General features: G+C 36.6%; 1 protein-coding gene across 5 annotated transcripts in view; it reads left to right on the forward strand.

Annotated features, from left to right (window-relative positions):
• The window catches only part of CTNND2 (catenin delta 2), a 630539-nt gene that overhangs the window by 235700 nt on the left and 368287 nt on the right, over nucleotides 1-26552 (forward strand). For all 5 annotated transcript variants that reach the window (XM_088170959.1, XM_088170931.1, XM_088170938.1 and 2 more), the window contains one exon: nucleotides 8677-8789. In XM_088170959.1, coding sequence (XP_088027085.1) covers nucleotides 8677-8789 — 113 coding nt within the window. The remainder of the gene's footprint in view (nucleotides 1-8676; nucleotides 8790-26552) is intronic.

The raw sequence follows: 26552 nt of genomic DNA on the forward strand, positions 1-26552 counted from the left end.
GGTGTGCACATATGTTGGTGTGTGCTCTGACAGCTCTGCAGCTATTGCTGGCATCTTGGCACATTTCCCAACAGACCACCACTAGAATCAGATAAGAAAGGGAAACTGGAATCTGAAGATGTTGTCAGAACCAAAAAATACTTTCTTAGTGCTTCAGCGTCTAGAACATTTTTAGAAGTTTCACATTTTGTGTCCTTTGGTCTTCACATATCTTTAAACTATAGAAATATATGTATAATTAAGCATCTTCCATCTGCAACAAGACCATTGCTCTTTTCAGAACAAAATTACTCTGCAGATATGTACTGGAAAATCAAGGTAAAAAATGTCAGTCCATGATTCTTTCTGGTATATTAGATTTGATGAAAATGTAAAGTCAGGCTTCAAGGGCTGCTACTGTAAATGGAATTACCCTTTTCCACTTGGACATATGCTTGGACAGCTGAGAAGTAAATGAGAATTACAAGCCAGTGTAAGACTGAAGTGTCAGGGTCTGTTACTAAACTCCAGCTCTACTCCTTGTGCTCTCCTTGGAGAAGGCCTACCACTCTGAGGATTTGTTTTGCTCTCACATTGAGCTTTACAAATAATAACACTAAGCCCTAAAGCAGGTTAAAGTTAGTAAGGTAGAAAGTCAAATTAATCTTACATCCTCCTTAAATTGCTACTGCAGAGGGTGGAAGAGCAAAACACTTAGCTCACAGTAGTTCTAATCCTGTTCTAACACTCCAAAGTTTTTATTTACAGTCTATTGCTTTATGGACAGAAGGAGTTTGCATGGGATGAAGTGGAATAGCACAGCAGTCATGGTAGGTGATGAACCATTGGGAGTGTTGGCAAGGGATGCAAAAGCTAGCGAGAAGAAGAAAAGACTTAGCTTAAAAACTGAAGCTGAACATAAAACAGAGAAAAAAAAAATGGGATAAAAAAGGACCAGACCATTTGAAATAGAAAAATGGAGATAATTTTTAAAACTTTGGTGATTATGCTGGAAGATAAATAATGCAATTTCCCTAGGAATAGAAGACCAGGCAGTTGGGCAATGTGCCTTCAGAGAGCAAGGCTTGCCTGCAACTCACGGAGGAACAGGGCACTATGCCTAGAGAGCTAAAACATGCAGTGGAATGCAATTGTCACCATATTTGTGTCAGGATCCTAAACATAGAAAATAAAATAGGGTTTCATTTCTATAAAAGTTTTTAAAGGCATAAAAGGGACTTCTTTGAAGTAGTCTTACATGAAAATGAAGGAATAGTTTATTTTTAAACACTGTAATCAGCCAAACTAGTTCTTTATCCCATAAGTAATCCATATGCATAATAGCCTAGATGCCATGCTAATCTCTTGTAAAGAAGTATGGTATTGCTAAAACAGTCAAATCAGGTGAAGGAATAAGCTAGAGAAATTCACGCTAATGAAATATAAGCATTTACAGCTGGTGAAATATGTCTTTATGTAATTATCATGATCAGAGAGTTTGGTAGCCTCTGATCTAATCAATAACCTTGGTATAACAACTTGAAAAAAATATTCAGAGCTCATCAGTCCTAGGATCATGGAGAAAATAGATTAAAAGAGACTCTGGAGGTCTGCTCCAAGCAAGTCTAACTTGAATCTCCAAGAATGAAGATTCAACTTGTAAAACCTGTACCAGCATTTCACTACCCTTGATGTATTGTTTGGTTCTGGATTTTTTTTAATTACTTTTTTTGTTGTTTGCGTTTGTTCTTTTACCTTTTGTTCAGTTAGAATTTACTTCATTGCAACTTGTCACTGTTGTCTCTGTTCCACTTGCTGCACATATCTGGCAAGAGCCTGGTGATGTGTTCACTGTAATGCCCTTAAAGAAGTGAAGGTCTGAGACAACCATGCTACAGGCTGGGGGCAGAGTGTCTGGAAAGCTGCCCAGCAGAAAAGGACACGGGGGTGTTGACTGACAGCAGTTGAACATGAGCCAGCTTATGCCCAAGTGGCCAAGAAGGCCAAGGGCATCCTGGCTTGGATCAGCAACAATGTGACCAGCAGGATTAGGACAGAGATTGTCCCCCTGTACTGGTGAGACCACACCTCAAATCCTGTGTTCAGTTCTGGGCTACTCCCTGCACAAATGACGTTGAAGGGCTGGAGCGTGTCCAGAGGAGAGCAACAGAGCTGGTGAAGGGTCTGGAGGGTCAGTCATACCACGAGTGGCTGAGGGAGCTGGGGCTATTTAGCTTGGAGAAGAGGAGACTCGGGTGACCTTGTTGCTCTCTACAACAGACAGAAGGGCATTGCACAGTGAGAATCAGTCTCTTGTTCCAGGCAGCCAGACAGAGGACAAGGGCACAAGAGTCTCAAATTGTGCCAGGGCAGGTTTAGGTTAGGCATTGGAAGGAAGTTTTTCACTGGCAGGGTTGTTAAGCATTGGAATAGAGTCATCCCTGGAAGCGTTCAAGAAATGACTGGATTTTTCACTTAGTTCTACGGTCTAGTTAACATGGTAGTATTTGGTAAAGGTTGGACTTTTAATCTTGGAAGTCTTTTCCAACCTTAGTTATTCTATAAAATACATCTGTCCTAGATGGTCTCTTCTCTGTGCTAAACAAGCCAAATTCCTTCACCTTCTGCTTGTATAATGTGTGTTTTAATCTTCTGACCATTTCTGTGGCCCCTGGTGATCTTGCTTCAAAGCCTTGTCATGTCTTGTCCTGGTGGCCCAAAGCCAACCACTGTACTCAAGATGCAGCTTAAGAAGTAGCAAATAAAAGGGAATAATTAGTTCAATCATTTCCTTGTTCTGCTAGTGGTTCTCTTGTTAGTGCAGTGAAATGAATTGTTGGCCATAGTGCATTCCTGTGGTGACAAAATCAAAACTTTGTGTTCGCCACACCCCCAGATCCTTTCTGGGGAGATGCTGTATTGTCACATGGGATTCCATCCTCTGTGCAGGACTGTTTGTTTTTCTTTCATGAGCTTTATGACACTCTTGTTGGCCTATTCTTCCAGTTTGTGAAAGTTCCTCTGAATGGTAGTCCTGCCCTCCAGAGTATGAATTGCTTCCTTCAGGTTGGTTACTTGGAAACTTGCTTATAAGTACAGTCATCTCTCCATTAAGATTCTGCAAGAGCATACATACCCACCACTGAGTTTCTGAATCTGCCACCTCTCTGCTTATCTGATTACTATTCTGTGAGCTTTTTCCATCACCCCATGTTTTTCAGTATAATGGAAGAGTGAAACAATCCAGTGAAAAAAGATAAGAACAGAACAAATGAAAACACAGTCCAACAATGGAGAGTGTAGAGAATGTGAAAGGTATTGATTGGTACATTCTAAAGCCCAGTTTTGAAGCTTTTGAACAACATTTACTGTCAGATGTTTTAGTGGCATTGCTAGTGGTGGTTTTTTTTTCCTGTTTTGAAAGCATGAAGACACTCTGTTTTCCTTCTATTTACAGGATGGGCTGTCAGGTCTGGTTTACATCTGATGATATCTATCCCTAGATTTCTGCCAAGTTAAACTTTCCTAGGTTTTGCTGTTTTCCTTAGGAATTATGTGCTCCAGTTTTTGCTACTAATGTGTGTTTGGTACTGTAGGTTAAAAATAGTTTGTTACCAGCATCACTCTGAATAGTGGCATTCAGTGGAGTGTACAGATGTGGAATTGTGCGTGATGCCACAGGATGTGCCTAGGAATATACACATAGTTGTGATGTTAATTGAGGTAAGGTTTTTATTATTTAACAGGATACAAAAAGGTAGAGCTAATGCTGTACACTTCTACAGCCTGTGTACTTTTTTAAGTTTTGTGGTTTCTAACATACTCCTTTGAAATACTTCAATCCCAGAGACGATTTATTTGTTTGTGTAGCTCTAATCAGGTTCCCTGTATTCATCTCACCAGGGATTCCCAACCTGGATTATCAACGCTGTTATTTATCTGTATCGGAGGATTCAAATGACCACCAGTGCCCCAATTAGGTTTCGTATTTGCAATCAAAAGCTAAACACTTCCCCTTTTTTAATGTCATGACTTAAAGATTCTTAGGAACCCAATAATTTTGCAAGTCTCTTTTGCCTAAATTTAGACTTTATTTTGTTTTTTTAGGTTTTGGAGGTTTTTTTGGCTGCTTTTTACTGTCACTACTGATTTTGCTGTCTTTTGCTCAGCATCGATACACATCTCTTTGTAAAAGGATTGAAGATTACTAGGTCAATACAGATGACCCAGCAGATGTAAAGCATAAAACATAACAAAATACCCTCTGGTTTGGTATGCCCTCAGCCCAGGAGTTCCTAACTTGTCCAAAGGCTGTGAAGATTTCCATCATGGTTGTTCAGTGTCTGGACCACTGTGAAATGTTTTGACCTGACTCAAGTCTTACATTATGCTTGAAGCTTTGGTGGCTGCAAAGGATAGATAAAATACAAAATTCATGCTGATAATTGAATTCTCATCTATGGAATAATGAATATTTTTACAAAATAAACCCCACCATGCAGATAAATACCATTTTTTAAACATAAATGACTTCAGGCCCTAGCAAATAAATACTTTTTATCACTTCAAAACAACTTGATGAGGTTATGATGAAGTTCTTCCCTTTCCCAGTTGCTCTCTTGAGTGATTTCTTGAGATTACTCTCATCATTTTCTCTGATCTCTGGTGGCTTCTCACTCCCACACCCCCTCCTGGTGCTGAGTGCTAAGGACTGCCATGCTGGTCACAGCACTTTGTAGTGCCTTTGCTTGGCCACTTGCTTTAGCATTACTGCCCTTTGCAGCACAGTCCTTGAGGTGGCTCTTGACATGTTATTATGTAGATTAATTTTGATGTTACATTGTAGTTTCTGCTGTTCTTCATTCTGCAATTGTCTTGACAACAGATTTGCATAATCAGTGAGTAGGAATTTGTTTTAAATTTTGATGTTCTGATTAGCTTGATTCAGATAAATAATAGAAAGTTGTGAATATAACACAATGTGGCATGAACTGGTGAAAATGATTGTAAACACAGCAAATAAGACAAATGATGGCGTCAGGTTCAGTGATTTTTTTTCTAAAATGTAAGCAAATGCTATTTCTGGTTTCTGTCTTCTTGCACTCTGACAGCTGCTTGAAATCTAAACATATGGATTTATTCAAATATTAGTCACTCTCACTGCTTCCCAAACAAAGAGAAGGTAGCTTATTAATTTGTTTTCTGCCAGGATTTATTGGTATGGAGGGAAAACAGATTCACAAATCTTACTTGAATTCTTCTTTCCTTTTTTCAGTCCAAAGGCAAGCCTGTAGACCTGCACCTTTTTTATGGTATGAAGGAATACCAAAGACAGTTGCTTATTAAATTGAATGTAGAGGATAATTCTTGAAGTTTTAATTGTTTGGCTCTGCACATATCCCACTTCCCCACCATTTGTCTCCTTCCTTTCATTTCTAACTTCTGGTGGCACCTGGAAGAAAATCAAGTAGAGATAGTAGCAATTAAAAAGCTAGTAGTGAAGTTCCTGTTTATGTTTTCTAGCCATTTTTTGTATTAAAACATTTTGTTCTAATTGTATTGTAATACATTGTATGCAATGTAATACATCGTATTTTGTATTTTTGTATTGTATTAGAAACTCAAGATTATTTCTTTCTTAAGTGGTCGAGTAGATCTCTGCTTCCTGCTGGAGGAGTAATGTAGATACAACTGCCCTTTTCTAGTCATCTCTGCAGGGCAGGACTTAAGTAATGTGGGCAGTGGAACCAGAAAACATCAATTTATACATCTTAAGAACAGAAGAGTTTCCTCAATAAGGAACCAGGGGGAGAGAGAATGAGAGAAACTCCTTAAACCAATCAGTTTAGGGCATTTGCTGGAGTAGCACTTACTGTAATTGGATTGAAAGAGATTTAGTGGAGGATGAGTCATGAAATGCACTAGGAAACTAAAGAACGATGGAAGGCAGGAGAAAACAGAAAGCAGTAAGTAGGAAAGAAAAAGAAATGACAGAGTGAAGAGTAGAAAAGTATATTTTGAAGACTACAATGCTGGGCAAAAAAATGTTCAGGAGACAAAATAATCATACCAAAAGAGTATTAGTTGAGGAAATGCAGGAGTTTCTGGAAAAGTTGTCAACCAGAGTGATTAACTGAAGGAATACAAAGTATAGAAAAGATATGAGAAATATACAATCCATACTATTGAAGGAAAAAAAAAGGCAAAATAATATTTTCTTTTGAAGTATTTCAGTAGAATAGGTTTGGGGAATTTCTATATTTAGTTGGCTTGGAATAGCATGGACAAAAAGGAGAAACTAGACAACTATTATTTGCACCTCTACTAGACATAAAGAACACAAAGAGCTGCACTTTTTTATCTAGGAAAAGACAGGTGGACAACATAGAGAGTGAGGAGAATTTGTTCCCGAGTTCTTGGTGCTTAACCCTCTCTTAGCAGCAGTGTGGGGACAGCTGCACCTTCTTACTGGGCAGGTAAGACAAGCGCCCTTGCTTAGCCATGGCAAAGAGCACATCTGACCTGCCTCACCTGGGATGGTGAGAGCTGAACTGACTGGGTGAAAATCTATGCTAAGCACCAAAATTTGCATCGTTGTGATAGAATCAAGTGGCTTAAAAAGTGCAGTGGGACAGAACAGCTGTTAAAAGTTCTGCTTGTATTTTGCAAGCAAACGTCATGCTCAGTTAGATTTTCTTGGGTATTTTATACTATCAAAGTTTCTCTAGGCTTGCATGCTTTGATTTAAGCATGCTGGCATGGAAAATACTGTACCACTTTGATTTTTCATTCTTCAACAATTTAGTTATATTTCTGTTACAATCCTTTCTGAATTAAGGGTTTTATTTTATGCAAGCAAGACCCGGATTTGAATAATAACTCTTGGAAAGCCGATAAACTGTCTCTTCAGCTTTTCAGGCAATTGATTCTTCTAGGTGAGAGAAATGCTATCTGTGAAGGAGGCATATATGAAATAGGTGATTATTGTCAGGTGATTTTTGTTAATCATATCTTCAAACAACAGTGAAAAATATATTTCTGTACACGACAAAAATGTGCAGAGAATATTGATAACTATTGATTTCTATAGCACTGTTGACATTTAATAAGTGATGTTTTGGTCTTTACACCAGTCTGACTTTCAGTGGTACTCTTGTACTCTCTATAGATTTGTTGAGAAGAATAAATTCACAGTTAAGCAGGCTTTGTCACATAATCAGTGGCTATTTAATATTTACTGGCTATGTTATGCTGAATATAACCTATGTAGATATCTCCCTTTACTCATAGTGCAGGACAGAAGTTTTTCCATGACAATAGCAAGAGAAAGAGGTGTGATCTAGCTGGATTAAGCACAATAACCACAAGCCAGTTCCTTCTTACATTTCAGTTATGATTTGCCTCATTTCAGAGATTTGAAAAGTTTAATGCCTTCATTTACCCTTGATTACTTGATCAGAGGTTTTAGGTAGGACTTAGAATGAACACTTATAAATCCCATTCTACTTCTACGATTTCTTCCTTCTCTCAAATACTAAGTCCTTCAGTGTCACTTGGTGGGCATAAGTCATGACTCTGGTAATTTCCAGTGCTGTTCTGCCAGCAGGACCTTGCTGGGGAGTTATTCAAGGGACTCCCTCCCATACTTCTGCATTACAGGGAGGTCGTTTTGGGGGGGAAAAAAAGGGTGGGAGAAAGAGATAATGGGTTCATTTGTGTGGATAAGGAAATTATTTAAGAAATGGATTCTCAAAATATTTCTCCTTGAGTCTTCAACAAACCTAAATAAAAGGGGCAGGAGAGATGTTTTTGTTTACCTGTGAAAATGATGCAGTGTTACTGACCAAAATGAAAGGGCAGCAACACTCAACAAATTTACAATAACCATAACTCCCTAAAGGTATTTAATTTTTTTATTTGATCAAGCTAGTGCTACAATATGTGAGGAATGTTGTCCTTTGAGAAATGGTGGAGATTTTAATTATATTGGTTTTCCTTTTTTTTTAATAAAAAAGAATCTTTTGTGTATAAAAACAAAAGTGCTTTATAAATCCTGTAATAAGCTCTGTGGATAAATCTTATCTGGTAGGCCTGGTTTGGTTTCCTTGACAGAATAAAAGAAAATAAATTAAATTAGTGGTGGGAATTTTAGCACAGCTTTTGTCCAAAACTACTTGAGTTTCCCTTCTGCTCATCATTAACTGCAGAAATTAAGCTGTGCTCAGGCCATATCAACACACCTTCAATTTAGTTTATTTCACTGGTGTATACTGTGATGATTGTCTTTTTAAGTCCAGAAACTCTTGTCACGGAAGGATTATAGACAGAACTTTGCATCTTTTTTCAGTAACACAAATGATACTTATTTATGATCACATTTAGGTCAGTTTGCTACCATCTCTATGTTACTGAGAGATCTGCATGAACTCTGTAGGCTAAATTGTTTAATACATTTAGAAATTCCATTCCTGATAAACAGTCTCATTCTATGACATAAATCTTTAGAATAAATGAAAGAACAAGTAGGTGTCACCACAAAAATGTAAACTTTGAATATGTTAAAAAAGGAAAAAAAAAGGCGGCTTTGTAATAAGGTATTATGCTAACAATTCTTGCACAAATTTCATTTTTATGTGCTGAAATTCCTTCCTAATCTCAAGAGAAATCAAAGCAAATGGTTTAACTTACTTCTTTCAGGAACTGCAGTTTGAGAGACTGACTCGAGAACTTGAGGCTGAACGTCAGATTGTAGCAAGCCAGCTGGAGAGATGTAAGCTTGGATCAGAAACTGGAAGCATGAGCAGCATTAGGTAATGTACAAATTGTTGATGTCTTTATAATAAGTAAATTTTGTTGCTGTTATGAATAATCACCAAGAACAAATTTGATAATTTTTTGGTAAAAATAATATACACTAGGCAGAGTGAGATTTTAGTAGAATTTGAAAATTTGCATTGTGACCTGCTTTTTTAAAAGAAAATTTCTTGCAATTTTGCATCTTATTTGTCCAGTAACAAAATAGTAGTCACATTTGGAATTCATTGGTCTGCTGGAGTTTGAATTGATTATCACCATCTTGTTTCCACTATCAATACAGCTGTAATTTTCAGCTGAAGATTTTTAGCTTCCTTATTGTAGAGATGTATTGATAATTTTTGTGAACCTGTTTAATCATAATTTTATCATTCAAAGTATTAAAAGGTTTAGAATGATTTATGTGAAGCTGCTGACTTGTCATCAAAATGTCAGGTGTATCTTATATCTTCATGAGAAGATATAAGTCACTCTCTTTGTTTAAATGTTGATTTACTTTAAAAAATTATTCTGATACATTGTTTGGCTGATGACAAGTTTACTTTAGAAACTGTAATACAAGAAAACTGATCTCTTGGTGAATTTAGTGGAAGTAAAGACTTGGCATTTTTTAGCTTCTAGATATGTGTGTTTTCTCAGTGAACCTAATAAATGGAAGATGATGATACTTGCGTTTCAAGAATTGAGAAAAAAATAAGCTGTATAGGCATGTGTTCTGTTTTTTATTAGTAGAAATATGAATTGATAATATTAAGTATAACATTGATAATATTAAGTATAACATGCCAAATTTAGTGGAAAGTTTTCTGTGATAATAGTAGCAAAAATACAAAAAGCATTGATCACTTCCTCAGTTTAAGCAATTCAAACTACGCTTCAATCAAGTGAATGATTTTTCCACAAGTTAGAAATAATTATTCAGTAGAATGCCAAAGATGTAACAAAAATATGGAATGCAAGTTCAATTAAAATGGCAGAAGTCAGAAAAATCTTCCACTAATTTAGCAGAAGCTGTACATGAAGTTGACTTAAATGTAAGCATTCTTAATAAATCGAGTGAGAATTAACTCCTTAAGAAAAACTCTTATTTTTTAGAAAGTTTGTCACCATCTAGACTTGTTTACATTAGAGGAAAATGTTACTTAAAATAATTTAAGCACTGCCTATATTGGCATGTCAAGTGTGCTTCTCTAGCATTTTAAGTTTTATGTATGGTATGACTGCATTTCAAGAAAGTTATCTGAAATATGTTTGAGTGATACTGAGGTATGTTTAAATAATGCTGTTATTTTTGGGTTATTCCAGTCAGTGGTATGAAAGTTGGGAAATTTCTTGTTGTGCAGAAGATGCTTTCCTTGGTGAACTTTCTTCTTATTGATAAAGTCATACTTTTGAGTTATCGGTGATGTCAAGGTTAGATGACTCAGCATGAGTTCTGAGAGTCCAGTTATTCAAGAAGTTTAATAATTGGACTGCTAATCTGTCTGTGAATAACAGAAGAGATTTTAAGCAAATTTTTGGCATCTGTAATTTTCCCTTGAAATGTTTTACATATGACCAGGCAGTTTCTAGCATTTCAACTAAAAATATTTTGAGAAATATCTGAAATAAGGATTTGCAGAAGATAACATCAAAAGCTTGCAGTTAGGTAGCTGTCCTTAGATTTGTCAAGTGATGTAAAGAGGAAATTAATAATAATCCAATATTGTTTGTGGTGGGTTGTTTGTTTTTTTTTATCCCATATGTATTAAATGAATAATCTTCTGTCCAAAGAATTCTACATCATCATTGGAGGTGGCTTAGAACTAACACAAATACGAAATGAAGTCAAGTATCTTTCTGGCTGTTGTGCTGATTTTCCAGTGCTCATCCAGATTTGAGAAAGTTTCTTTAGCATTGTATTCTTTGACATACCCTCGATCTATAGTCATTTTTTAGGGGATTTGGGACTGTATTCAGTAGGAATTTTGCTAAAAAGGACTTGAGAGCATTCTTTTCAGGAACAGGTAGTTGGCTGTGAACCAAAGGCAGAATCAGTTGCTTCTGATAAAACTGAATAAAATGCTTAGACTATGAGTTAGGACAAAACTTGTGAACTCTTCCCTTCCCCAGATTCCCTGTTGGCAGACTCTGAACAGTTCATTAACTCAGCCTGCTGAGTATTAAAATTTCATGATACATTCCATAAGGAGACAAGTCATGTTCTATGCTACTCCATTCCTCTGGCTGAAATGCTTATTCCTTCTGGGCCAGATCTATCAATCTGTCATTCCTTTTGGTATGGTATCAATCATACTCCCTTTGGTATGGGGGAGCAATTAGATGCCAGCTTATATCTTCAGAGTTCTTCAGTCTCTCATAATTTAAAGCACATATGAAAGAAATATACTGTTAGCAAATCCTTAAAATTTCAAGTTTCTGTTTCATATTCTTTATCACTGTTTGCAGCGGTTTCTTTGGGTTTTTTGTTGTTTTGGGATTTTTTTGAAGGAGCCTTAATGTTTGAACTGAGCATAGCTCAAGTCTAGCCTATTCTTCTTGTTTGAGCACAGTGTTTGCAAATTGGTCAGGAAATAGACTTTTTCTCAACTGAATTTCTACTCACTACTGAAATTGGTAGAGGATGTGCCATTTGCTACTGAAAGTCTCTTGAACAGACTGGCATTTGTGCCTGAGTGTCTGAAGAAATATGCTGAAGTTTCTGTATCCTACAAGTAGCAAAAATACAGTCTAATAAACTGAGTAACATGGAAAACATACCTGCTTTGTATATGCTTTCTTCACTAGATTTCTCTCCCTTAGACATGCCTATGTTATTCACACTTTATTACCAAGAAACTTATGTTCTTATGTTTCCCTTGGGTAGATACAATTTTTGAAAATTCACTGAAAATAGAAGTACAGCATGTCTAATTGATAAACGCATAAGATCCTTCATTTCAAGAACACTGAAGAAATACCTGGGATACATTATGACATAGGTAGTCAAGTGCTGCTGTGTTAGTCAAGTAAATAAAATTGAAATTAGAGTTTTCCTGTACAGCTGTTAGTGTTAGATCTAATTTAGGCTACTTATTGTGAAAAGATATATAGTAGTCTTTGTAGATATTAAATATTAAGGGTGGAAAAATCCAGTAGCCTCTTAAGAGGTGAGGCTGCCACAACCTAGACTGGCACAGACTGGAGAAATGGGCTGAATGGAACCTTTTCAAGTGAAGTTCATAAATGATATGCAAATGTATCTGGGATGGAGTATCCCCTTGTTATAACACAGCCAGGGATAGAAAACAGACTTGCAGGAAAAGATCTTCAGGACCTTGGAGGTCTTTAACAGCCCAAGTGATTCTCTGAGTCAGCAGTGTGTCCTTGCAGTAAAGGACCGTGGGCTGAGGCAGCAAAAGTGCAGCCAACAGATCAGGGCAAGTGTTTCATCCCTTCTGTTTGGGGAAGGGAAGCTCTTGAGGATACACCTTGAGTGCTCTATCCAGTTTTGGGCATCCCACTATAAGAAAGATATCAGCATGCTGGAGCAGGTTCTGTGCAGGGCTGCCAGGAAAGCAGGAGGCTAGAGAACACCTGGGGTGTGAAAAGAGAGGAAACAAAAGGTTGTAACTACAAGAGAAGGGTCAGGAGGGATCAGTCTTCTGATTGCAACCAGGTAAAGGAAGGACGTACAGAAGACAGGGCAAGGGTGTTCTCAGAGGTGCATTGGGGTAGAATGATAGGTGGGAGTTGGAACACACAACATTCTAATTAGGTGTAAGGTGTTTTTCACCATGAATTTGGTTAAACATTGTCACAGGTTACTAATGGGTTCTAGAGTTTCCATCTGTGGAAATAATAAGGATTTTCTGTTCCCACCTAAATTTTCCTGTGTTTTTTATTACTATTTCTTCATAAATCCTGGGAATAGAGTTGTATTAGTATTCTTTATTTTCCATCAAATTGCAGGCTCCCCAGGGAAGTGGTCATAGCATCAAGGCTTCCAGAATTCAAGAAGCATTTAGATGAGTCAGGAACCAGGTTGAATTCTTGAGGCTGTCCTACGCAGGGCCAGGAGTTCATGACCTTTGTGGGTCCCTTTTGACTCAGGGTATTCTATGATTCTATTCAAGAATTTCAGAAAAAAACCCACTCTCTTGCCTGAACTGTTGAATGTGTTTGCTTTTGCCTGTGAATGTGGGTATTAAAATAAGAATATAAGTATTAAAACAAAGTTGAAAAATACATGGCTTGCATGGATTCTGGAGCAAAATATGAGCCAATATGAGGACAGAACAGGGCTTTTTTAATGCAAAGAGTTTGATCAATAATCCTGTGTAAAAAACAGTGCAACTTTCAAATAAAATTTATACACCATCATACATATAGAACATACATTTCAATACACATTAGAAAATAGTTTAGCCTGCATTGTGGTTCTTTGTCAACTCAAGATTTATCAGTTAAGTGTGTTAAACTTTTTCCCATTGGTTTGCTTATAGTGATATCTCCAAATGCTACAGGGAAGCTTCTAACTTGAAAACAAAAATTAAAAAATCCTTTTAATTAAATGTAAATTAGAAAGCTCACGTTTAAAAAGAAAAAAAAAGTCAATAATTATTGCAGAGCAGAATTAAAAATCGTCAGTATTTTATCATTACCTATGAAAATGCCAATTATAATTTTTGTACTTATTTTTTTAAAAAACAAGCCAATAGCATGACTATTTTTAACAAGGTTTTTAAAAGTGATCTTCTTTAAAAAGATGGGCATTTCACCTATGGGAAGAGAAGAGATTTCACTAAACTTGTCAGCAAATACTGTTGCTTAAAATTCATCTCATTCTGCAATGTGTGTTTGCTTTGTAGTTCAGACGCTGAATAAGCTTTAAGTTTTTTCACACCCTGTTGCTCATCATTGTGGATTGTGTAAAGCTTAACAATTCATGCTTGGATGAACTTTTGGCAACTGAATAAAAAAGTTTATCTGAAATAAAATTAAAAATAGCAATAAAAGCATGCAGGTTTTTGAAAATGTAAGATTCTGAAAATATTTGTCAGAAATCCTACAAGTTAGAATTCATTATCTGTGATAAGACAACATTTTGTAGGTGTTTTTTTGTTGTGTCTCCCCCCCCCCCCCCCCGCCCTTATCTCACAATGATTTTTATGTTGCTGTAAGTGGCCAGGTCAGGCAGAAGCTTTTAAAAAGATGCAGATTGCTCTACTCCTGAAGAGAGTTTTGTCAATGTTAACCATGGTACTATCATATATATTTCTGTATCTTGTGTGAACCTTACCATGTGTGGGCTTGTGATAAAGCAGAACATCCTAGTAAAAATATGTTGTGGGTTTCAAGGTAGAAGAGGTTAAAAACATCCTACCATTCTTTGCTAGGAAACCTAGTTTTGGTTATAATGCTGTTAAGCCAGAATGAAAATGAAATTAGCTGGAAGGAAGCATTCAATTAGAACAAAACAATGGGAAAATGTGCAGGAGTTCATTATATTAGACGGTTTTCATTGAAGTGTTTGCATTATTTGAGTTCTTTGCTATCTCTGGAAGGCATGCATCCAAAAAAAAATACCTTTAAAAAACATCACCACTGCAAAACAAACAAAAAAAACCCCTAAACAACAAAACAAACAAAAAACCCCTAGAAAAATACAGAAATTTTCTTAGAAAACATTGAAAAGATGGTATTTTTCTTACATTCAGAATCTCTAAGGAGTTAATTTCTATTATCTCAGAAGAAAAGAAACTGAAGCAGCCTTTGTCAGACCATAATTAAGAATGAACAATGTGAATGCTTGGTCACTTTTTTAAAAGCTTGGTATGATTTGTTTTGTTGTTTTGATGTTTGTTTGGTTTTTTTCCCTTGTGGCAGTTTTTAGCCTATAGCTTAACTAAATCATTGAGGGATTCTTCCCCATACCATTCATTTTTTCCAATAATCGACTGAGCTACCACAAAAAAATGTTGGTGACTTTGTTAGGTTGCTAGATTGCAAGCTGATGGTTGATAGTCACTGTGCTAATGCATGCCCAGCTAGGTAATAGCTGGAATCCTTCTGAAAATGGCTGGAAGCTATTCTGAAAATCGAGCTACTGATTTCCACACCCAAACACAGCATTTAGGCATGGTGGGAAGGTGGAGGGGCAGGTGCTGATCTCTTTGTTCTTGTGAGCAGTGACAGGACTCGAAACAACATGGACCTGAGCCAGGGAGCTTTCAGCTGGATATCAGGAACAGGTTTTTCACCGAGTGTGGTTGGGCACTGGAACAGGCTCCCCAGGAAAGTGGTAACACCACTAAACCTGACAGTTCAAGAAGCATTTGGACCATGCTTCCAGGCACATGGTGTGACTCTTGGGGTGTCCTGGCTGGGCCAGGAATTGGGAGACTTGAGGATCCTTGTGGATCCTTTCCGACTCAACATATTTTATGTTTCTCTGATTCTGAAGTCTTAGAAATGAGAATTTTGTGGAATATAATAAGTTGTCCAGAAGTAGAATGGGCAGATTCTGTTGTTGTAAATGTTACGGAGCGCCAGGCCTAATTTCCTACACAGTTTGACATCAGTAGGCGATGTTCCTGTTACTGTGTGTGCCACCACATATAAGAGTGTTCAAGTCAGAGAAAAGGTTTTAGAGCTCAGGGAAATACTGAGGATAATATTTTCAGTACTTCAGTATCTTTGATCTTGATCTTTAGGTGGTGAGACCTAGAGACCTAAAATGTGATGAGCTCTGTATATACTATTAGACTTGGTCACTAAATTAGTTTGAATCCACCAAAAGAAAATTTGAAGAAAATGTCACTCTAGGAAATAAATTATTGCTTGAACAGTTGGCACAATTAATATTAGTAATGTGCCTACTTAATTATATTCTGAAGAATGACATTTTACTGGATTAAAGTATCAGATTTGTGATCTGATCATTCCAAAGAATCTGATCTCAGATTAAGTTTGAGCTTGTCTGTACTCAGTTTATTGTATGTCCAGTATTGAAGGAAATGGTTTAAGAAATACTGAGATAAGAAATTGGTAGAAAAGCAAAAAATCCGAGATGAAGTCAAAGGTTGTACAATTTTCGTTGTATTTCCATTATTAGAATATTTGTAGCTTCTTTGTGCTAGTTTTCCACAATGAGAGATATCAAGAAAACAGATTAGTTCTGTTATCTTCTGCCTAAAACTAGTTTCATAGTTTTGGAGCAGATAAGCTTCTGTTGCTGAAAGGCAAGTTTCAGCATATGTCCAAACAATCAGGTTTGGTGTAATTTTGGTTTTTGCAGTGCATCCATATCTTTTACAGCAGTAGTATGGATCATATCATTCCCAGACAGATATGTCTTTGAAGGCAGAAACTCCAACGGGACTTTTAAAACACCCCTTCCCTCTTTTTCTGCTTGCTGAATACCCTCCAGAGATACCGTCTCCATGAGAGGAGTAATACAGTAATATTCAGCATTGCTAAACTCATTACACTGACATGTTAATGAAATCAAGTATCAGATTTTCATTTAGTCTCAATAAATAGAAGCTATGTCAGTAAGGATATGGACATTGCTCTGCTCTAAGAAAGGATCTTATGGTCTGAAAGCCCTATACGGGGTTGCCAATTGTCACTTATATTCTCTCTCAAGTTTTTCATTATATCTTCTGTTTTATTAATACAGAATATATAAGAATAATACAGGAAAAAGTACATAAGCAAAACCACAAAAAACCAGAATGGCAACAGAAAAATCTGATACTTTACTTACCAACTTTTACTGATATGTCAGTCAACAAAAACTGTACTTAACAGTAAATTCTCTACCTTAGTGCATTTGTGGTCTACAACTAAGTTATTTGAAAACTGCTTCCAAATTTTGAAAGCCTGACACTTGAATATGGCTAATTTGAAATACACAAGGAAATGCTGACCTTAGGAAATACATTGTTAATGTAAAACTTGGTTATGTCTTACAAAGTGATGTTCTGTGTTCAGGCTACTGTTCGCAAGTCATTTGTTGAAAAATCCAGACAATTCAATTTATCATAAAGGGTGGATAAGCATGGTAGTAGTTTGCCCAAGGACACAATAATAAAAACTATCATTTGAAACTTAAAGATATGTCAACAGTGGGACACGAATGACAAGTCTATTTCTCTGCAGCCCTTCTAGCTCCCGTTGCTGGCCACTACTTTAATAATTTGGCAACATTCTTTTTGTCCCCATCCTTCCTTATTGTATGTCAAAATGTTTTTGGATAGGTTAGGAGAAAGACAAAATTGAGGATATACAGAGGGAAAGTGCCTATCTGTCATTAAAGTTTCCTGCTGCTTTGTATAAAACCAAGATTTCAGTTGTTCCTTATTTTGATAAGCTGCACCTTCCAGGTTGAGTATTTCCTTTTCAAAATGCACATACTGAGGTTTTGAAGGGAATTTCAGCTAAGCAACTTTCTTGCTGTTTTTATAAATTTGCACCAAAAGACACTGCTTTTATCAGAGGAATTAAACATACCTTTGCACAGAGTTATGGAGATAATTCCCTTTTTTCCTGCAGTGCTTTTTGCCTTCTATGTAATGTGTTATATGATGGGGCAGAATACTGGAGCTTGGAGGGAAGTCTCTTCAGTGTTATTCCATCCTTCCTTCCGTGTTGTCAATGTAAGGAGGCATCCTTTGAATCCAGTGGCAAGAGGTCAAGAAGCAGATTCCCAGCTGCATTTAACATCCCAGTTAATGCACGTGTGGGGAAAAGTTAGAGGGGAGGAACCTTTGTACCTTTGTTCAAAATGTGGATGAGACATCTGACAGAATGCAGATTCAGTCTATAAAGTGTAGATTGAAGACTTGAGAAGTGAAGAGTGGGTTGAGAAAGGATGGGGAAAATAAAGGGGCAGAGTCTAGAGAAGAGCAGAAGAGGTGGATAAGGCAAAAGAGTCAGGGAGCTATGTTCTTTCCTCACAGCTGGAGGATCAAAGACTAAAGTTGAAAATACCCATTTATCCTGGCTACTCAGTCTGAGAAATCTCGGAGTAATTACTGAAGAGATCTCACTGGCTTCATTTGCTGCTATAAGCAGTCATCACATCTGCGTGTCGGATCCTGATCTGGTTATTAGGATCCCTGCATGTCTGGAAGGCTGTGCAGAGAAATTAGAAGCAAAGAATACCTGACAGGGGTTCAGATGAGTCTGCAGCAGCATCAGCGTTAGGCAGCAGAAGTAGGTATAATTCCACTAGTAATTTCTGCAGTCAGAGCAAAAGTGGATCCTGTATCTTGCCATGATTTGTCTTGATAAAAAAAGATGAATTTTGTTGTATTTAGTTGTTGTGTTTGATATAGCAAATTTAAAACTTACCAATTCACTTAGAAAACAGTTTGGGGGTGGGTTTTTTTCTGTTCTTTTTCCTAACTTTAGAAATTCACTGTTCTATTGCTCTTAATGATTAGGTAGTCTCGCCTTGCTCATATGCGATAATTAGTCCTGATTATCCTTTGTGTTGTCTGTATACTTTTCTGTTGGATTGACATGAACTTCTTAATAGTGCTGCTACACCTGTGATTGTTCTGTAGGGGAAACTGAGCTATGCATTCTTTGATACTCAAGTATTATGACTACCAGAAGTGCTCAGGAAGTATTACTAGTATATTTAGTTGAATTCCACAAATGGCATGAATGGACACAGTTCTATTCCACTGGCATCACAGAACTGAATAGCAGTGCACTTTGAATGGCTAATTTTAGATGCTTTCTAGGCATGTTGCCACTTCAGCAGTTAAGGAATATTTTATAGGCTTTATTATGTTAAACTTAAAGAGACTTTTAAATCCCTCATGCTTTCAGCTCATAGATGTACTCTTGGTTATTGCTAATTGTCAGTAAATACTGTGCCTCCTACTGGCATTCCTTAACCCCTTCAATTTTTACCTTGTTCTCTACCCTTTTTGTTTGTACAAACAAATGATGTAAAAAAACCCCAAAAAATATATTTTAAAAAACTCAAAAAACAAACAAAAACCAAAACCAAACAAAATAACAAAACAAAAACCCCCAAACTTTTGCACACATCAAGTCACTGCTTTTTTACTCTCTATAGAGCAAGGTACCTCAACTCCTCAGGTATAGAGAAGGAAAAATTAGTACAAATGTTGCATTTATATCTGCTTTGTTATTTTATCTAGATCAAGATTAAATAGTTGTATTTTCATTTAAATTTACTTTCTGCATTTTTTCTTGGAAGTCTTCATCGCAAATACTATCACAAAGATGGCTGTGAGTGCAGCTGCAATAGAATTCATGTTAAACTGAGTACAGTGTGAAGTTTGCCTAATTTCAAATATTCTATGAAAGTTACCTTAAATGTTCCCAGTATAGCTACTGACTTTTTGGACCATATTCATGAATAGCTAGCAGGAGCCAGTGGCTAACCTGAAAGGAATTTCTTTAGCTAGGATAAGAATGCTTTCTTCAAAGGTTATCGGAAAAAGCATTAAAAAAATTATGGTAGTTGGTGGAAAAGTTTTAGTTTCAGGGGGACTTCAACAAGCTTCACAGCAATGCCATTCCTCCTCCCACCAGTGAATCCACAGTTTCAAGAGGATTAACTTGGTAGTAGGTTCTGTGGATTCTGGCCAGTATTTCCAGCCTCCCTTCTGGGTTTGAGCAGTGCACTCCAAACCTTTTTGTTCATGAACCCCTATCAGTAAAACATTTTTGAGTATGCACCTATAATATATGGTTATTTATTGATCAATTGCATTCATGCACTTCTGTATTAATATATTATTAACTTTATAAACCCAGAAATTTAAAAAGTACGAGAAAAAATGAAGTAAACACCATTAAAAAAAATTATGTTTCCTTTATGTATTAATGGTGCAAAAAGAATTTTTTCCTGCACTCCAGCAACTTGTCTTGTGCAATGCCTAATTGCAAGTCTAATTGCAACCTTGTAGAAGCAGTTCTGCTTTAGGTCAGGCCCTGCAAGAAAGGAGTCCAAGACAGTAGTGTTGGCAAGATACTTTTGCAGGCTGAAAGCAAGGGAGCTGTAGATGGGCAGATGAGAGGTTCCCCCTCACCTCAACCATCTGAGGGCTCCTTTCACAGTACTGGGCACCGTGTAGGAAATGCAACAGTCACATCAAAGTTGTAGTTTTTTTCTCTTCCCCCTTCTTTCACTGCCTTTGTCTCCCATTCTCACTGTGTGAAAGAGAGACATCATTAGTATTTTCATTTTTGGCTTAGGTTTGTGGGTTTACTGAATAACATACACAGAGATCTTTACAGTAGATTCATGCCACACTTTGCATGTAGGTCCTAGTCCTTAATGGATCTTGCCCTTAAAAGCAAGTGTTGTCTATGTTGAGATAAGTTCCCTTCTGTAACCTGAGGCATGTATAGTTGGGATGTTATTATGTCATTCCTTTTCACTTTTACATCACTTGTGAAGAAATTTATTTATTCTAAGAAACAGTTGTAAGTAGTATTTAAATCTAAACCCATTTCAACCACTTCAAGCTAACACAATAACAGCACTCCAGCAACATCAATCTGGCAGTGTTGGTCTATATGGAGCCACTTCTAGTCAGAACTCCAGACTAGTAGACAGAGAACACTACAAGAATTTTCTTTATTACACTCATAGTACCTATCCAGTTGTAATCAGTGCTTTGTAGTTCAACTATCCAATTTTTCCCTTCTTGTTGATTCACTGAAAGCTCTGGCAGATCTTAGGAAGCTCATGGCCAAATAATTTGTCAATTAAATGTATGTAAATTGATAAATATAGCTGTTAGGAGGAAATAATCATTGCAAATTCCTGATGAGAACAGAAGACCCTACTAAGAATTTGAAATAATCATCACCTCCACTTTCTTTCTTAGCCTGCTAAATATATTGCATGAGAATATATTGCATGTTGGGATATGTAAACGTAAGGGCATAAGCAACTCTGTATATTTATGAAAAGCTTTTGCAAAAAGCTGTCTGATTTCCTCCATCTAGTCCATGTTAACCCTGTTGAAGAAATGAGCCAAATATAGCTTAGCCATATATAATGGTGTTTATAAATCTGCTCCTGAAAAGGAAAGTGTACCTTGTGCAGTAAATTCCAGAAGTCAATCTGAAACAGCTTCTGTAGCAACATTTATGTTCCCCAGCTTTTGTTTGCTATTTAAAAAATACCTCAGTGTAGATGTTGGAAGAGTAGTACTTTTATTTTTGGGTATTTTCTCATCCATCCTCGCAACTTACATCCTCATAGTGTTCTCACTAAATGCTGTAATTTAAGAAGGCAATATATTTACATTTGAAGAGAAAGACTTTAGGACTTTAACCGTCCTTGAGTCTTTATTTTTGGCTCTAATCTGAAGTTTTAGAAATAAGAGGACGTTGTGTGTTACCCCCTTATTGCTATAAGGATCTGATTGTACTACAAATCCACTTTTGTTCCGATTTTGAGCTATTTTTTAAATCCATGTGAATCTTGATATAGCAAACTCTACTAATAAAACCTAAAAATGGATTCATTTCAGTGGCTTTGGACAAGCAACTCTTTCAAGATTAATCTCACTTTCTGCAGTGAGGCACTGGTACTATGTTGCTTTAGTCTTTTGCAGTGAATTTAGATGACAGTTTATATTCAGCTTAGAAAAAAAGACCCCAACAAAAAAAGGGATATTGATATAATTACAGTAAATGCCCTTTTTCATGTTATTAAAATAATCTGTGACAGGAACCGCCTAACATCAACGATATTTCAGTGAGCATGTTTTTTATCCCTTGATGAATGAAAGTTAAAGAATTACTGTTACCATGCATAATATAACCCTTGTCAGGTTTAGATTATTTAAAGCATTTTTGATTATTTAAAGCATTTACTGAAAATGTAGGTTATGAATTACTTTTATTTTGTTCAAAATAATGCAGGATACACATGGTGAAGAGATACAATTGTGGCTAGTCATTTAGAAAGATATGGTTAATATAGAGCTTTGTGCATTAATGCTGACTTTAGTGAAAAACAGTGCTACATTTACTGAATGTTTTGAGAGTAGCACATCATTAGTTAAGAGAGCAGCCAGCCTGGGGCAAAAGTTTTTTTGATCTTAATTTTTTTTTTAACTCTATCCTGTTATGATTTAAAGCTATATTAAGTGATGCTAAGCAGTAATAATGCTAAATATTCTTAATCGAATCCAATTATTAAGATAGGATTTTAAAGGTTTATTTTGCTTTTTTAATTCAAATTATACACAGGAATAAGTTGTTTTGATGTTACTATTGCTGTTCAGAGTTTAAGTGGCTTGAATTTAGCTTGTGAGATACAGCAGATCTCATGAAAGAAACTACAAGAATATTCTTAATGTAATTTTCGTACTTTTTGAGATCTCTTGTTTTCAATTGCTTTTATATCTTTCTTAACATTTCAGCTCTGGTTTAGCTTTTTGTCAAATTTTTAGCACTTTGTTCTCTCTCTCCTTTTTTATTTTATTGATATTGTAAATTTGTAGGCCTTTTGATGAGCAGTGATCTGTTCTGTATGATTCAATGGTTTTGCCACCCTGGAATGTCTGATGAGGTAAATAATTTATTTTACTGGAGTGACATCATATTCATGAGTTTCAAGACACAAAGGCCCTGAAGTCTTAATGACTACAAATCCTTACCAATTAACCCACTCTGAAAAACGAGATGTGTCTAATAGGACAGAGATTTTTCTTCTCTGTTGATCATCTCTGGTTCTCAGCTATAGGAGGGGATATAGGATTTTCCAATCTACTTTCTTTAGAATCTCCATGCCACTTTCTCTTCTTGCTTTGGAGGTATCTTGTCATTTACTTCTGCAAGAGCAATCAATTGCTTTGTGAACTGAAGCTTTTTCATCACTTCATGATGATGACAGGCTCCTCTATGTTCTGCTAACATATTCCACTCCATAATGGTTCCCAGGTCAGAATCAGGGGGACACAAGACAAGAGATTGTGTAGTCTGGAAAAAATGGTAATACTTTCATAGATACTGGCAGTCTGACTGAATAAAGTACTTCCATGAAGGTCTGTCAGAAATACTATGCATGCTACATTTCTTGATAGTCACTATAAATAGAATATTATATGCAAACACATGCACTTATGGCAGCTAAAATTTTATGATTTGCAATTAAATGTGCTTGCCTTCCTGCCTTGGGTTCCTTTGAACTGCTCAGTCTAAAAGTCTTGCACTAATGTTGCTGAAGTTTGCAAATAATCTATTAAAAATTTAATCCCATAAATCCATTTTGCCCCATGTTTAATTTTACTGCAGACAAATCTCTAAGAGGAACACTATGCACTGTGACTTGTAGCAGGCAGCAAGCCTTTTAGTGGAAGATACAAATATTGCAGCCAGTCTTCAATTCATTGGCCACTCTTTAATTTCAATGGAATTACTTGGGTAAAGAAGTTAGAAAATTACCTTTGATATTGCCTGTTTAAATATTGCACCATTTTTATGGAAAAGAACTATGGATGTAGAACAAAAGGTTGTAAATGCATAGTTGAAGGTACATTCTGAAAACTTGGTTCTGTGTTTACTTAGACTTACTATGTCACAGTTAGTGGTTAATCTCAAAGAAAAATAAAAACCAGGAAAAAAACAAAGAAAACCCCCACCTTACAGCATTGAGTTGACACTGACACCTTTTAAGAAGGAATTGCAAGAGAATGCAGAGGCTTTGAAACAGCCTATACAGTCACAGTAAAACAAAATGTATTAAATTACAAGTTCTTTTTTGTGAAACTTGAGACTCCTGAATATCTGTAGGAATAAGATTATAAAAAGTGTCAGGGAAGAAATTCAAGGACCATTTTTATGATCCAAGGTGAAATGTTAATTGCTTTTTATAACACAGTTTGTACAGGAATAAATATTAAAGTTTTACTTCTTTGTTGAATTGTCATACTTCTTTTTAAAAGGAAGGGACCTAGGTGCTGTACCCTGTAAAGACAAGTTGATTTCCTTCTTTCAGTTCTTTTGTTCCCTTGTACAGGGGAATGGGGGAAAAAAGAAGAAGAAATTAAAAAAAAAAAAAAAAAAAGGAAAAAAGTGCTTTATTTGCATGGAGGAAGAGTAGGGATTGAATGAAGTATTCAGTTCTGCCAAGGCAGCCATTCTCTTCTGTGGCATCAGTTCTCTGCCAAGATTGTCGCACTGTGATACCTCCTTTATTTTGAAGTTGGAGACTTTCTAAAACTAGGATCTTTTAGGTCTGTGGTTTTGCAGTGTGATAGCATGAAGCCTGATGGGAAAGATTTAGCACAAACTACTGCCTGGAAAATCTTGGCCAGTTGTGACCATTTCTTTCACTCCAAGCTTTCTGCTCAAAGACAGAGGGAAGAAGCAATGAATGTGGCATAAAGCTACTTTACTTATTTGATAGGATACTATGCATAGTTAGTGTGACTTTTCTTATCTTTTCCACTGTCATCTTGATGTCCTTTTGGTAGCATCAGGGGGTAAAGCTATTAACATTAAGAAAAAAAGATTCAAATACAAGGGGACTAACAGTCTCTTATGGGAAATATAGCATCTAAAATTGCAGTGCTTACTTTCTGAATGCAGTTCAAAATGCCTCCAAATGCCAGTTTTGACTGCATTGGGTATTTTAAATAGTGTGGTTATTTTCCAAAAATATATTTTTAAAATAAATTTAAACATGCTCACTACATTATTAGAAGTGATAGCAACCATGGGGATTTCTGACTATTACTATAAGAAAAGAAATGCCTTACTGCTCAGATTATTTTTTTTTCAATGCTGCAACATATGATTATTTTCATATTTAAATTCGTGAGCTATAGAATAATTACTACAGGAAGTATATTTTACAAAATAGCTGTGGTTTTGGTTTTTTTTTTTCCACAGAATCGAAATTATTTTTTCAATGAATGAAAATAGTATCAGGGAATTCTTTCCAAGTGTATTGTGAGTTTCCACACTGGTTTCCAGATTTTCTCTGAGATGTTAAACATGTTGTAAGTAAAAGAACATAAAAGCTCAAGTGTTCCAAACTCATCCAAAGATAGTGCATAATTATGTTCAAAAGTGTGATATTTTGGATGCGATGAATTGTCATACTAGTATTTAGGGAATAGAGACAACTTTAAGATTTCTGTAGTGACTGTCTCTATGTGTCTTACAGTCTCAATGTGCTTGGCCATCCAGTGTCTAGACATGGAGTTCTGGGTGTCTGGTTCTAGCTCCATCACTGTTTAGCCAAGTTCTTTTCAAGTGGAAGCCAACTGTGCCTTTTGGTTCTTACTTCACTTAAGAATTTTTCATTGTTTTTTATCTGTTTTGCACTTGAAACTTTTAATTTATGCTTGCTCTTGTGTCATGGTAATGACATAACAGGGACAGTTGATGTACTGTAGCAAGGCACCTGTCACTGCTCCTTTGTACATAAGATAACTGTGTAATAAAATGTAAGAGGTGTTAAGGAACGATCCCATTTCAATGAAAGCTATAAAATAAATACATACATAAGGCTTTCACAGACGTTTTTAGAGAGTATCTGTAAAGGAAAAAAGCTGTATCAAATTAAAAGACCAGGAATTATTTAATCGGGACTATTTAAGCATTCTCTGAAATAATTTTACCTGAAAATCCCTTCTGAATGTATTCCAGTGCTTCACCTGCAGAAAATGTATACTGCTTCTCTGATAGATAGTGTTGTCAGTTTTACCAAGTGTTGCAGCCGAGTGGCAATATATTTGTTCTCTCTGAGATACATACAAGATGACTGCACTTGCAGACTGGCTGTGAGAGTGACAGTGACACAGAACTTGCTTTTCAGTTTGCTTATGTTACTCCATAAATGTATAGGCAAGTCATGCTTGAAATGAATGTGTCACCATTACTTTGCTATACACTGGTATCTTTAATGTCATTTCCATTTCATTACCCTACCCAGAGAAATTTAAGTTACCTGTGATATCATTCTTTGTCTGCTGTCAACATAGTATTGGTAAGGCATTCAGGGGCCAATGGAAAATAAATGAAGAGTGTGGGTATCCTTACTCCCCCCACAAGATACATTTACAGAATGGTGCACTAATAATGCTCAAATTTCTAGAAAACTTTCCATGTCTGTCCTGTGGACTAGCTTTCAGCCAGAAAATGTATGACAGTGAGACCAAATGTCACTGTCCAAAGGGCACTGAGGCAGTTTGTAGGTGTACCTCTTCCAGTCCCGTTTCCTTGATGAGCAGTGAATGTCCATTGTAGGTAGCCGTGTCTTCAGCTTTGTGTATTGCTGTGTCACCTGGGTGGACCCTGAATATGTATTATGGGTAACTTCTCTCCTGGATGGACCTCTTAGACGTGCACTACAGCTTATATTCAGGTCTGTCCCCAGCCTGATGTCTCAAGCCCCTGGATGGATTTTAGACCTGATCAGTTACTTCACTGTTTGGGGGACTGTAGGCAGACTGATACCACCACCCTGTCTGCTCAATTCCTTGGCAGGAGTGAGGAGCTTATCCACAGCACAGTGTGGGGCACTGAGCAGACCAAAGATACGTTCCTGGATGTTTCTTCACAAGGGTCTTCTGTTCTTGAGGGCTTGAAGACTTCTGTCCTGGAGGATTTCTCCCATGTGATGATCCTAGTTCTTTCTATGGGTGTGGGTATCCAAATGAGTGCAAAACTCAAGTGCTATGTTTCCATGTGAAAATGAGCTCGGGATCTCTGCAATAGAGACATGTCTTTTTTGCTACCCCCAAAGTCTGGTGGTGGTT

This window comes from Sturnus vulgaris, chromosome 1 (assembly GCF_052056855.1).
Source record: "Sturnus vulgaris isolate bStuVul1 chromosome 1, bStuVul1.hap1, whole genome shotgun sequence".
Classification (NCBI taxonomy): Eukaryota; Metazoa; Chordata; class Aves; order Passeriformes; family Sturnidae; genus Sturnus; species Sturnus vulgaris.